At 37.6% G+C, this 12,701-nt stretch overlaps 1 protein-coding gene across 6 annotated transcripts in view; it reads right to left on the reverse strand.

Moving 5' to 3' along the window:
- TRPS1 (transcriptional repressor GATA binding 1) overlaps positions 1-12,701 on the reverse strand; it is a 214,197-nt gene that overhangs the window by 146,374 nt on the left and 55,122 nt on the right. For 4 of the 6 annotated variants that reach the window (XR_008430109.1, XM_053938816.1, XM_053938811.1 and 1 more), the window contains 2 exons: positions 10,890-12,019; positions 2,475-3,078 (listed from right to left, as the gene is read on the reverse strand). Coding sequence is in view for 5 of the 6 variants with exons in the window: in XM_053938816.1 (XP_053794791.1) it covers positions 2,475-3,078; positions 10,890-12,019 (1,734 nt within the window). In the remaining variant the exon portion in view is untranslated. The remainder of the gene's footprint in view (positions 1-2,474; positions 3,079-10,889; positions 12,020-12,701) is intronic. The other 2 variants (XM_053938829.1, XM_053938821.1) reach the window with 2 other exon arrangements.

Consider the following 12,701-nt stretch of genomic DNA (forward strand, 5'->3'; position numbering starts at 1 on the left):
CTGACCATCACTTTGTTTTCTTATTCATGGCTCCAGTACTGCATCTCATAACTCTGTCTGCAGAAAACTAAATCAAGAGCAAATTAAAAGAGTTGGGTTTTTATGATCTTTTTCACAGATTGAAGAGGGAAATAGTATGACTCACAGAGTCACACTCCCAATATTGCCTATCCTTCAGATCACTCCTTACCTTCAAGAAGTTTCAATTCTCATTTTGTTTTCTCTATCCATCAATCATGATGAAATATGTAAGATTAGGGACTCTGTTCAGCAGATGATAAAAGTTAATCTCCTTTCCCCCACTTTCTTTACAAATATTGCAAGCTGACAAAAGCAACTTGCCCAATTTTCAAAGAAAAGTGGAAATTCAAATATTATCAGTAAGGAAAAGACACAGACAAACAAGTCCTTGGCACAACAGAGTTCAAAGAGCATGGCAGCTAAAGGTGTACACAAAAGTCATTCCTGTCTGAAGTATGTTGATATGGTTTTATCAGTCAGTATAAACATAATCTGCTAATAAATCTAATGATTTAAAAGAAAAGTAGAGTTGTACACACTTTAAAATGCAAGGAACTAATTTATATGCACTGTTAATACACAAAAGTAAGACTTTTTTTTTCCAGAAAAGTATGGAAGATATAGGTTTTACACACCCAGAAGTGATCAGTATGGAAGATACAAGTTTTTTAGACCCAGAAGTGATCAAAGTATTTTGAAATTGATAAAATACTAATTTGAAAATATATATACATGTAAAAAAATGGTTTTGTATAAAGACTTTAAAAAAGCATCTGAAGTTATTTTTAAAATGGCATAAGAAGCAGCCAGCATAGTTTCCCATTCTATATAGAGCAGTGGCTAAAACAGGTAATATAATGGCCTTATTCTACTGTTTACTAAGATTTTAGGTCCAGCTACCAACCAAATTAAGACCTTTATAGAGCTAATTCTGCATACTACCATGTCATTTTGCAGATTTTGTTTGGTTTTCTTTCATCTTCTGGCAGTCAAAAAATAAATGAAAATATTTGAAAAACTGAAAATAAATTAAAATAATTTGGGTTCTGATAAACCACAGATTAAATGGCTCCTCTGGAGAATCCGTCTGCATATGGCTAAGAACCAGTACAAATACTGAAGTGAGATGGAACTAACATCATATGTACAGCAGGAATTCCACTGCTGCGTGGGTTTATGTACGTATTTTAATACATATTTCATGTTAGAGGAGAGAAATATAATCCTGCCATCCACGTTGAGCACACATCCAGGTTAGCAACAATGAAGCTATCATACTGTAACTGCTTCTCACAGACTTGAAATCTGAGAACAATAACTAAGGTACAAAAGTTTGGTCCCCCTAAATTGCATGCAGAGTTTAAATTACAGACACTCTGTTTTATAATTAGAATAGCTGCAGTATTTTTAAGACCAATGACTTCATTTAAAACAGCTTTGGAAACTTCTATATGTACAGAGACAGATATACCTGTGTATAATCTTAGCAGACCATCAGAATAAATCATTTATCTTCCTTTTTACATGTTACATGTGACATGTTACACTAATTGATGCTATTGTTATAAATGCTGTTATAAAAGACAAAAAAGGAAACCAACACATCATCACTTCCATTCTAGTGAGCTTTGTCTGCAGACTGACTGCTCCTGTGGCAAGTTTCTATAAATTCAGATAGGGAACAGCTCCTGAAAACATGTGATGACTTCAGGAGAAAAGCATTTATTTGTCTCCCTGTTCAGCTCCTCAGAATGTGAGATCTCTTCTAACCTCAATTTTCTCTACAGTGGGAAAAACACACCTTGATGGAAGGGAAACTTCCTTGTACATAGATCCTTTTGTTAAAAAAAAATATACGAATTATTTGGTGGGACAAATATTTACCTTCTCTTATCACATGAGATCCTTTCTTTTCTTCTGTTTCCAAGGCAACCAGACAAGTGTCAAAATTGATATATAATTATGTTGCTTCGCAAAAAAAAGGTTACTTTTTATTAATATTTAACTCACATTTTGTATTCTTAGATATGTAGTAATATAAAATCCTGCTTAAGTGCAAACTGTCACACCACCACAAAATTTAAGAGGTGATTAGTTGTTTTAGTGTAACAGATGTGCAGCCTTCTGGGGTTCTAAACCTCCCTTTTTCAAATGCATCACCAACCTGCACAATTAGCAGGAATGATTAAACAAAATTCAACCAGAGCTAAATAGTAAAAGCAGAAGCTTACTAATACTCCATCAATATATAGATTGCTTTACTATTTACCTGCCAGTTTGGCTCTACAAATTTGAGTCTTTCCTTGACTTTTTTTTTTTTTGTTTGTTTCCATACCCTAAAAGAACCACAACCACGTTGCTCCGGACCTGAAGAAATCATTTGCACAGCCAATCAAACACAACATACATGCAATCATAAAATGCAAGAGGAGGGGGAAAAAAAGGTTTCCTACCCGTAATAAGGACTGGGATTCGTCTTTTGCCTTGCCGTCCCCGGATCCAGAGTAGGGCTGGGTGAGCTGCCCGGCTTTCTCTGCTGCTCCGGCTGGGACACCCTGCAGGAAACCCTTGCTCTCCACTGCCAAGCCATAAATGGGCCTTGCGAGATGGGCAGCTTCTACATTTGGACTATCCCTTAAAGGCTTTGGCTGCTCTTGGCCAACAGACACGGGGGTCAGTAAGCCTAGACTGGTCTGTGTGTATGATGGGCTCCCCCTCAAAATGTCTGTGCCTCTCCAGGTCACATTGCGAAGATCATCACTGGGACTCTCAGTCCAGCCTTTCTCCTTGAGCACTTCCTTATCTTCTATCTTTTCCCTCTTCACTATGCTGTCAGATATGGGCTCCCCTAATTTGGGGTCTGGATTAATCAGACTGTAGACCTTAAGGTCAATTTTTGGCTCTTCCTTGATAGACGAAACGCCATGACTGTCCTCCCCGTTGGCTGTAGTGATGTCCATCTCCTGACAGTGCACAGTGTTGAAGTGCTCTAGTAGTGACTGAGTGTCAACAGCTGTGAAGCTGCACTGACGGCATTTGTAGCAGTTGTGTACTCGCCTGGAAGAAAAGAAGAAGCACATTAACATGAGAGTCACCCCTTGGCCTTCCCTCTCAACAGTGGTTTTACCTACCAAGATTATGAAAATAAATCAAACTTATAGTATGACCCTCTCTGAATAAAGCAAGCAGGTTTACTTTTGTGCCTTATACAACAGGGTAAAAATACTGCTGATTTTTCCCCCCATGCCTTGCAATAGCCTCCTATTGTTCCTTCACATTCCATGGCATTATTCTAAACTTCATGAAATTTGCACTGGGATTTTGTGTTTTTATTCTTCAGTTTACTGCAATATACTTTTCACCTTCTGCTGCAGCAGAAACACTAAAAAAACATATTTTTCAACCAAAATCAAATAGTTAGAAGAGGACAGTTCTCTTGTTATTATAAAAGCACTTCATATAGTATAAATCTATATTAGAAAGTTAAAATATTTTTTAAAGTCCTTTACTTTCCACCTATTTCATATACTTTGGCTTCACAAAGTTGATTTTGAACAGACCTCTGGTTAACTTATGGATAAGAATACACCAAAGGACAGAAGGTTGTACACAAGAGACAGCACTACTTGGATCTCTATGGACATTTTAATACAACTTAAAAAGATGCTGCTCTAAAGATAAAGCACAATAGTTGGCTGTGTCTCTACAAACTGCATTTCCCATCAAATATAGAAATTCTTGGGTAGGAGCTGTGGAACAGAGTGGAATAACACGCCTTCCTGTTTTTACTCTAAAAGCCTATAAAAAGTACTGCATTAGTAAATTATGTAAAGCATATGTTGCTACATGAGAACAACATGTTAGCCACTTACTGTATCTATCATAGGAACAGAACACTGTTTTTGAGTTCTCTAACGCCGTTATGAATAATTGTTCATAACACAGGAGTGGTCAGAGCCTTTCATCAGGCTCTTGGGCCCTGCTGCGCCCAGCATCCTACCAATGCAGAGCAAAATATCATCCCTGCCCTGCAAAATGTACAGAACTCTAGGAGAGCTTTTCCCTACAGACACGTTTACAAATCCACACCCCAGGCATTCGGAGTCACAACAGTGTCTTTAGCCAAGCTAAAAAAAATGAGCCTTTCACTATCCACACAGGACAAAACTTGTATGAGAGATCTGTTACTGCCCTGATTCCAATTGTTAGAATTAATTCTTTTAAGGCCAAATCTTTGTCTCAGTGAAGTCAATGGCAAAACTCCCATTGACTTCAGTAAGAGCAGGATTTGGCTCTTGGTGCATCTATAGAATTGGAATGATACACAAAATGTCCCTTTTAGACTATGATAGCTTAGAAGGGACAACTTGCCAAACTTATTAAACCCCCTTGCCTTCCTTCTCTCCTTTTGTTGGAAAAACAAACCATATGTTATTTACATTGTCTGATTTTCTCGCAGTTGTGTCAGCACATAGACATGAGTACACATTCGGATTCATGCTTTTCAGCCCTAGTGCAATATCAGTTTTCTTTTTGTCATTTTCTGTATTTATATTCATTTTAAGGGACTAGATGGTCTTGTTCCATTATGCAAAAAAATAGATTCAGTTATTCTCCACACAGCCTTATGGCAACAAAACCTACTTGTGGGAGCAAGCTGTAGGTTAAAATCCTGTTCTGGCCATGTTCCCTTTCCTTCATTCTACAATTGAGTTTTATTAAAATCAGCCTGTGTCTCAATGCAACACTAATATATTCTCTCTTGAAACTCAATTCTTTTCTAAACCAAGCTTAATTCTCCCTTGAACAAAGAAAAAAAAAAAAAAAAAAAAAAAAAAAAAAGAGTGCTATCTGATCAAAACCATTTTATAAATACAAAAAGCCAAGTTATAAGGAGGGTCAGCCCTGTAAAGGTGGGATACCATCAGAGAAGTCCAAGTTAGACAGGGGCTAGTTATCTTAAAAGCCAAGTTAAACAAGACACCATTTGGGGCTAATGGCTCAACCACATACACTCCCCATGTGAAAGTTTATCAATCCTTTGGGACACTACTTAGCCCTAAGTGTCTCTTGTTTAACTTGGCTATTTCAATAGCTAACCCCCTTCCTAACTTGGCTCTCATCTACAGATATCACACCTCCAAACAGCTGATCTTTTTCTGCCTAACTTGTCTTTTTTTATTTTTCCATTCCACACTGACTAAATGTTTTTGATCAGGAGCCATATACACCACACTTCTGAGGACACAAATAAATGCTGAATATTAGATGCAGTTGTAACTACATGGCTGAGGCCCAGTTACAATCATCCTTATTACATTAAAGGTTTGTTAATTTAAATTATTTCTAATTGGTTCAAAGACAGTCATATAAGCATTCTTCTATGAGACTGTGATAATACTCTTCTATGAGACTGTGATAAGCACTGTGATATGGAAAAAATTAAGACATACTTCAGTAGATAGTAGCCCAACAGGCTTTTTGTTTCAGAACGTACACCTTCCAGTGTGCATTAAAAATCTGCCATCAACATTATAAATCTTCATACTTTACATGGGTTTGTCCTGTGTATTATTCTATCCCCGAGCTCCAAAATGTAAGCTAAAGTTTGGAGCTGTCCAATATAAGTCACAGACCCAAATAATAAAATAGTAACTATCATCAGCCATTAGAAAACTTTTGAAAGTTGGGAACTTATTCTTTCCCCAACAAGGCATAAAAAGAAAATGTTTTCTTCTCAGTTTTCACTCCACCCTGACAGCAAGCAGGGAAACAAACTGGCAATGTTTGATTTCTCTTTTACTAGAAATTAAGCCTACTCTATGTTTCTAAAAGCCCAAGTTACATCTAGAGTTGTGTACAAAGCTCTTCAAGGCTAAGCAACAAAATTTTAAGAATTCCAGTTTGCAAAGTACCAAGAAGCATTCCTGTGCGTTACCTCAAAGTTACACTTTACAGCTGAACCACAGCTATATTATCTGAAACTCTGAATTTGTCTGATGCAATACTGGGTATTGGTACAGAGCTACTCTAAGAGGAAAATCTTAGGATGGAAGAAAGTGATGTAAATGAAGAAGAAAACAGCACTCCTCCTTCTTTGTTATTATTTATACAGCCCTCAAGCACACTAACAGCAGGTTCAAGCCATAAACTGGCATTCTCTGCAATATGGCATTGGACTGGCAATGTCATCCCATCCACTAGCATTATTATTTTTACTACAAAATAAAGCAAAGACCTGATTATTTGTGGACAGTAAAACATTTATGGCCCAATCCCAAGATTAAATATCAAGAAATTCAGGCAAAACCTCTGCTGCACAGTTACATTGTGAGAATTATAAAAAATCTTATCATTATTTTTACTGAAAAGTACTTTAATTGGGAACTGTAAGAGACAAGGATTTTTCCTCGCAAAATCTTGAAGCTTGAGAGATCACATGGTTGGGGTTTTTTATGGATGTAATGTTCTTTATTTGAACTTCCTAACAGGCTGCAAGACTCCCGACACTAGCCAGTTGTTAATTAAGTCTTGTTGACATACTTCTAGCTAGTCTGAAGTATTACAAAACACCATCCTCTACAAAACAAGTAATTTTTTTTTTTAATTACCTGAAGACAGTCCTAGGCTCTAGGGCATAAAAAATATTCTGGAAGAAGATATGGCTATCATATCACTTCCATTTTTTCACATTTTATTTTAATTATAAATATTATAATTACTATAATTTCTCATGAAAAAACAGGTTTATAAGAAAGTTAACTTTTGGGATGGGTGCTGCACTCAAGCTTATGGGGAAGGAAAACATTCAGAAGAAAAGACAGCCAGCAAAGCAAGGACGAAAATGCAGCGTAGTGTTAGAATGGAGAGAAGACAGGGCAGAGTGGAGAGCAAGACTGAGATCAAAGGAGAGCAAAAGCCATTGGCAAGAGCAAACAAGTTCAGAGCAGTGAATTAAGGCGTCATGAGGAAGGAAAAGGCCCTCATAGCTGCTGCTATTGTTCCCTGAGTGAAGGTTTCTGCTCTGCTGTAAAACTGGGAGCTGGTGGGCCTCAATTGACATTTTTTTCCCTGAGTTTCTTCTCTGAGGGAAGTGTCTCAAAGGCGCCACATTTCCATAATCTGCATATCTGAGACCCTGCTCTGGTGTTTTCTGCCTGAGAGTCTGAGGGTCAATCCCAACACCCCTGTCCCCAACACCCCATCCCTGACCTGCAGTCCGGGCACTGAGAAGACGAAAGCCCCAAGCGCCCCTTTGCCTTTTGCCCCTCTACCTCCTTTATCTTTGAGAGGTAAGGAATTATTTAATTAACTTGAAATTAGTTTCTAAAGAGAACTTTACAGAACTGCTGCCATCTGCATTTTCAAAATAATTTATTAGAAAAATGTTTCTACATCACTGCCAAAGCTTTTATTTCATTTGAGTCTTTACATTTTCGTATTATATTTTGTAGTTTAATGAATCACTATCCTACCTTGTTTTTAAAAAGTTTAGAGGATTTTTCAGCATAGCACTTCTAATTATAACTAGCACTGATCAAATGCTTTCTGTCAAACAAGGTTTTACATGAAAAATTTTATCTTCTGCAAAATTGAAAAAATGCACTGTTTTCCCACATTTTAGTAAAATTATAAGAAAAAAAGAGACACTTCTGCAAGAAGCTGCTTTGATTTTACAAAAATACTCAAAATTAATATTTTTGGAACAAGCAGGAAAATAATCTCTAGACTAAGTGAAACAACATGCAAAATATGCCCAAATACTCAGTTTGATTTTTATCTAAATTAGAAGTGTTGGCATCTTCTGGGTCCTCAGAATACCAGACAGTTTCGAGAAAAAACTAAGCTTTGCAATGAACATGAATAGTATCTGATTCCTCAGAGGTATAATGGAAAATGAGTAGTAGCAGAATTAGTGGAAAATAAAGGCCAATAAATCTTCTAGGGATTTATTTGAATAAGCACATTTTAGTGAGGTTTCAATACAAGTAAGCTCAAGTGCAGTGTGATTCATTGACTTCAAATTTAAATGAACAGCTCTCAAATAATCATGTCAAGAAATACTGAATGAGTGCTAAGTGTAAGTATACATTTCTGTAGAAAGAAAAATTGAAAGAACTGCTTTTGCAAATTCTAATACTGTTGCAAATACATGGCTGCAAAGGAATAACACTGGGATATAAATATTTTTTAGCTAGCAATACATAGTGAAATTGTAGATGTAGAGCCAAAAGAAAGTCAAATAAATAATAAAATAAATTAAGCATGTTGTTCAGACATATGACTCGAAAATTAAAATAATGCAGACAAAAAATACGTGAATCAAAATATGTACAGAGCACCTAAAGCCAACTCCAGATTATCAAGGCTAAATCTAAATACATGAACAGCAGAACATTTTTTTTTTCACCACATTAATGTTTAGTATTATGTTTACTATTAGAATCCATTCAGCTCCTTATTATATAAATGAAGAGGTTTTAGAGACATGCACATGTACAGCATTTTAAATACATCAGATGTACATAATGTGCGGCATAACAGCGTTGAGACAAATTCTGACTAAGAAACAGAGAAGCCCAGTAGGATGTGAGCTGACTACATTAGCAAGTTTCTGACTATCAATCAACACTACTATTTTATAGATGTTCTACTTTTTAAAATCTGAACTATGCTTTATCTTTAGGTCCTAAAATACAAAAAGGAAAAGAAAACACATATCTGATACATGCCAAGCTTCTACTAAAAAAAAACAAAGGCCTGATAATAATAATAAAAACAAAAGTTATAATGCCTCAAAGTTTTAGTTTGATAGAGTGAAAATTAGGTTATACATAGAAAAACAATAAAATCTGTTGGTGCTTGCCATTACAGAGCACCTACCACAAACTGAACTAACTTACGTGATTTCAAAAAAGATGGACAGTAGGGGAAAACAGCAGCAGTACAAGTAGAAAAGAAATAAAATTCATATTATCAAGGGGAAATTACAGGAGAAAGGGAAAGAAGTTAGCAGTTATGGGGACATTGTACTTTGCTTTACACACATCCTCAGAGTAGTCAATAATGTCATAGACTGGGGTTAACAGAGGGTGTTCTTCCAAGTGTTTTAAACAAAATAGCCTAATCTTGGACAAACAATTTGAGACTAAAATGCTTAAAGTGTATCTCTTGATTTTCCAAAGTTCAGTTCCCTGTAACTACTGCCAGAACTGCAGGGTGCTGAGCCCTCCGAAGGAGCAGCTACAACTATTCCATCTCAGACTTAGCACTTAATTTTGAAAGTCATGGCTTCTCCTTTCTTGGGAAAAAGGATCCTAGCTCGGCATGCTTGTTAAAACTTAAATTACCAGCTGCAGCAAAATAAAAGGTTGGATTCTTTCAGTAAAGGAGCCATTTCAATCTTCCAGTTACTTAACCACTAAAAAAAGATCATGCCATGCCCCAGCAGCGGACAAAGTGCTGCCTATGGAGTTCTTCAGCATGGCTCAAAGCTGTTATAATAATGCTTGGAACTTAGATACCACTTTTCATCTTCAAAGCAGTTTACAAACATTAACTAATTAATCCACACAACATCCCTCAGGCCCACTTGGATCAAAAATGGGGAACTACATGCTGGGACCTGAAGCCTCTGTGGGCCCTAGCTCCAAATTAAAGATGAGCAATCTGCTCTTTTTTTTTTTTTTTTTTTTTTTCTAAATAGACTCCTGATATATTGCCAATGCAGCCCTCTGTTGGGCAACATTTGGATGCCCCCAGCTTTAATCTCTATTAAAGTATCATGCCCCAGTCTGCCTTTGTTAATTTTGGATGTCTTGGAATCTATTAAACATGGCACAGTTTCTTGAGCTTTTAACAAAGCTTTAGCTTTGAAAATGCATCTTCTTTTGTCTTCATTCTAGCTGGCTTCCACACAAAGATCTTTTAGATGAGATAGATACTGAAGTTTTCCGTTGTTGTTGACGCATTAGCCTTAACTGTTAACATATTCAGCATGATTTTCTAATATTTAACATCACTTTTGCAGTGGCACATAACTGTTGCTCTTTACAAACTCTAAAAGCCAGCTCCTCCTCTGATGCAAACTGGACTGCCAGTTTACAACAGCCCAGGAACTGACCCAAGAAGTTTAGCAGGGAGTTGGCTGCTACTATGACATTGTGTCAGACTGAGTCAGGAGACTGGCTGCATCCACCTCCAAATAGGAACATTAGCATTTAAAATAAATAGAATGACACTGTAAACCAGCAACACAAAAATAAGCATCTGCAAAAGGATCTTGGGGAATGACATCAACAGACAAAAGAGTGTCTGCTCCCAGTGGGAAACGAACACCAAAACAGCAGTGGAATGCTCTTAAACTAATTATTACATTGCTGGACTAGGGAATGGAAAATACTACAAAAAGGTAGTACATTGAAGCACTGTTATGGAGCATAAAGGGTTCACAGTCTATCTTGGAAAGTAAAGCCATTTGTGTTCCCTGACTGAATGAAGATGCCAACTTTCTCAGAAAAAGTCTAAACTAAAATAGTACCTATAGTACCTAAAAGATTCTGGGTGGAAAATAGCTGACCAAACCTCAAATATGCTGAAACTTTAGCATCTGCACACAAAGCCAGATTTCCCTCTCCTCTGCATAGGTTTAAATATATAATTAAATCCACCAACTTAGCTGGTGGTTTTCCAAAACAAAGTGGATGTTGGATTGGACTCTGGCTGTAAAGATTTATATCTATACACATTCCTATTTTGATTTCCAGTTTCCTCAAATGTTTGAGGAATGGTGACATTTAATTAAGAAACTATGGTGGGGGACTGTTTGTTTGGGTTCCAATCATTAATCATTTGAAACTTCACCGTACCTGTAGTGTCGGGAAATCTCTTCTTCCACCTGGGTGGTAAAGTCACATTTGGTACATGAGTGTTCTTTGTTCTCCTTGAGCGTCAGCGGCCCCTCTGCCCCTGGCAGGGCATTTGTTTCTGGTTTGACATCAGACGCTTGGCCTTCGTGTGCATTCTCATAGTGGAGCAGGAGAACATCCACGTCAGGAGTGGAGAATGAGCACTGATGGCACTGGTGTTTGACTCTAGAGCTTCCTGTCACCCCTGGAGACAGGTGCAAAAGCAAGAGAGCACAGTGGGAACAATTACTTTTTCTGCAAGCAAATGGGTAAGTAATTTCTCCAAGGTGCTTTTCTGGGCTGCAGAGGCCTCGGGGACAGAACTGACAGTGCTTAATGGTACACTTATGAATGTTGTGTAGCTGCTGATAGTGACGGAGAAGTGGGCCCACCACTATTACATCTGGGCCATGGCTCTTTGAATACCTAAAGTCACAAAACTGACAGTTGTAGCTTGTCACCATGCTGTCCTCTGCTCCTTTGCTACTCAAGTCTTTCTTTTTTGCCACACTCGCACCCTTGTCTGTCTTTGTCACTAACTCCCCGTCTGCATTTTTGGCTAGATCATTCTGGTTAATGACAGATCCCCTAGAAAGCTTATCATTCAGATCTGGGTGGAGGCTTCCTGCCTGGCTTCCCCCATGCTGTTTGCTGTAATGTTCTAATAGTTTCAAAGAGCTGGGCGATTCACAGCTGAAACTGCAAAATTTACACCAGTAGTAACTGGTTGTATCGGTACCATTTTGTCTAGAGGAATCTACTGGCTTGATGGGCACCGAATATCCAACTGGCGTATCATCTCCTGCTTTTACAGTGATTCTGTCTTGCCACTTCCCCAAGTCTCCAGAATCACATGGTCGAAGAGTAGGACTGGATTTATTGGAGTTTTTCTCTGAAGTTTTACCAGTATCAGAGGAGGGAAGGGCTGCTTTCATTTTGTTTGGGTGAGTCTGTAAGAAGTGTTGCTCTAGCTCAGTGGAGGAGTTGCCCATGTAGGTGAAATTGCAGAATTTGCAGCGGAAGTACTTGGTGTTGCCTTGGCAATCTGGAGTTTTCCGCCCAATTCCAATAAAGGTTCCACCTAAAGTAACCTGTGAATAAAGAATAAGGTCATTTTAGCTCCACTGTATATTTATTCAAATAACAAGGAGTGGAAATGGCGGGGGGGGGGAGAGAGAAATAGAGAGTAATTGACTTATAAGCTTCTTTTATTAATCACTGCCACCATGCCACCATTTTCATTTGTACCATGTAAGATATCATACGTATACCCTCACATATTTAGCATTTGTTGATGAATATTTTTAAATGTTTCTCATAGCTGAATATATAGTCTATATGAATAACAAATGTATTGATTTGCAGAGACTGAGGCAAAACATGCAGAAGATGATCTTAGTGCTGATGGGACTGTTCCTTCCTTCACTATATCATTAAATAGTATCATTGACAGAAGATCCAATAATCAGGTCCCATAGCTCTGAACCCTTTGAAAGCAGACTTTCCTGGGAGTCTATACCAGGTGTGGAAGAAAAAAACTGACCCTCAGTCTTTTGACTTAGATGCTTTAATCATATTTGTGCTTTACAGTCAAAGAGAATTGCTTTCTAAATTCAAGCAAGCAAAAATTTAATTTCAAATAACAAATCCAGTTTATTGTGTTGGGAGTGTGACCAATTCTTACAACGATCATTCCTACAAGAATATCCAGTATCCACCAGGATGCCTTTTCACAGAGACATAGTGGCTGATGTCTCAAAAAAAAGGCAGTTT

The sequence above is a fragment of the Vidua chalybeata genome, chromosome 1 (genome assembly GCF_026979565.1).
Source record: "Vidua chalybeata isolate OUT-0048 chromosome 1, bVidCha1 merged haplotype, whole genome shotgun sequence".
Classification (NCBI taxonomy): Eukaryota; Metazoa; Chordata; class Aves; order Passeriformes; family Viduidae; genus Vidua; species Vidua chalybeata.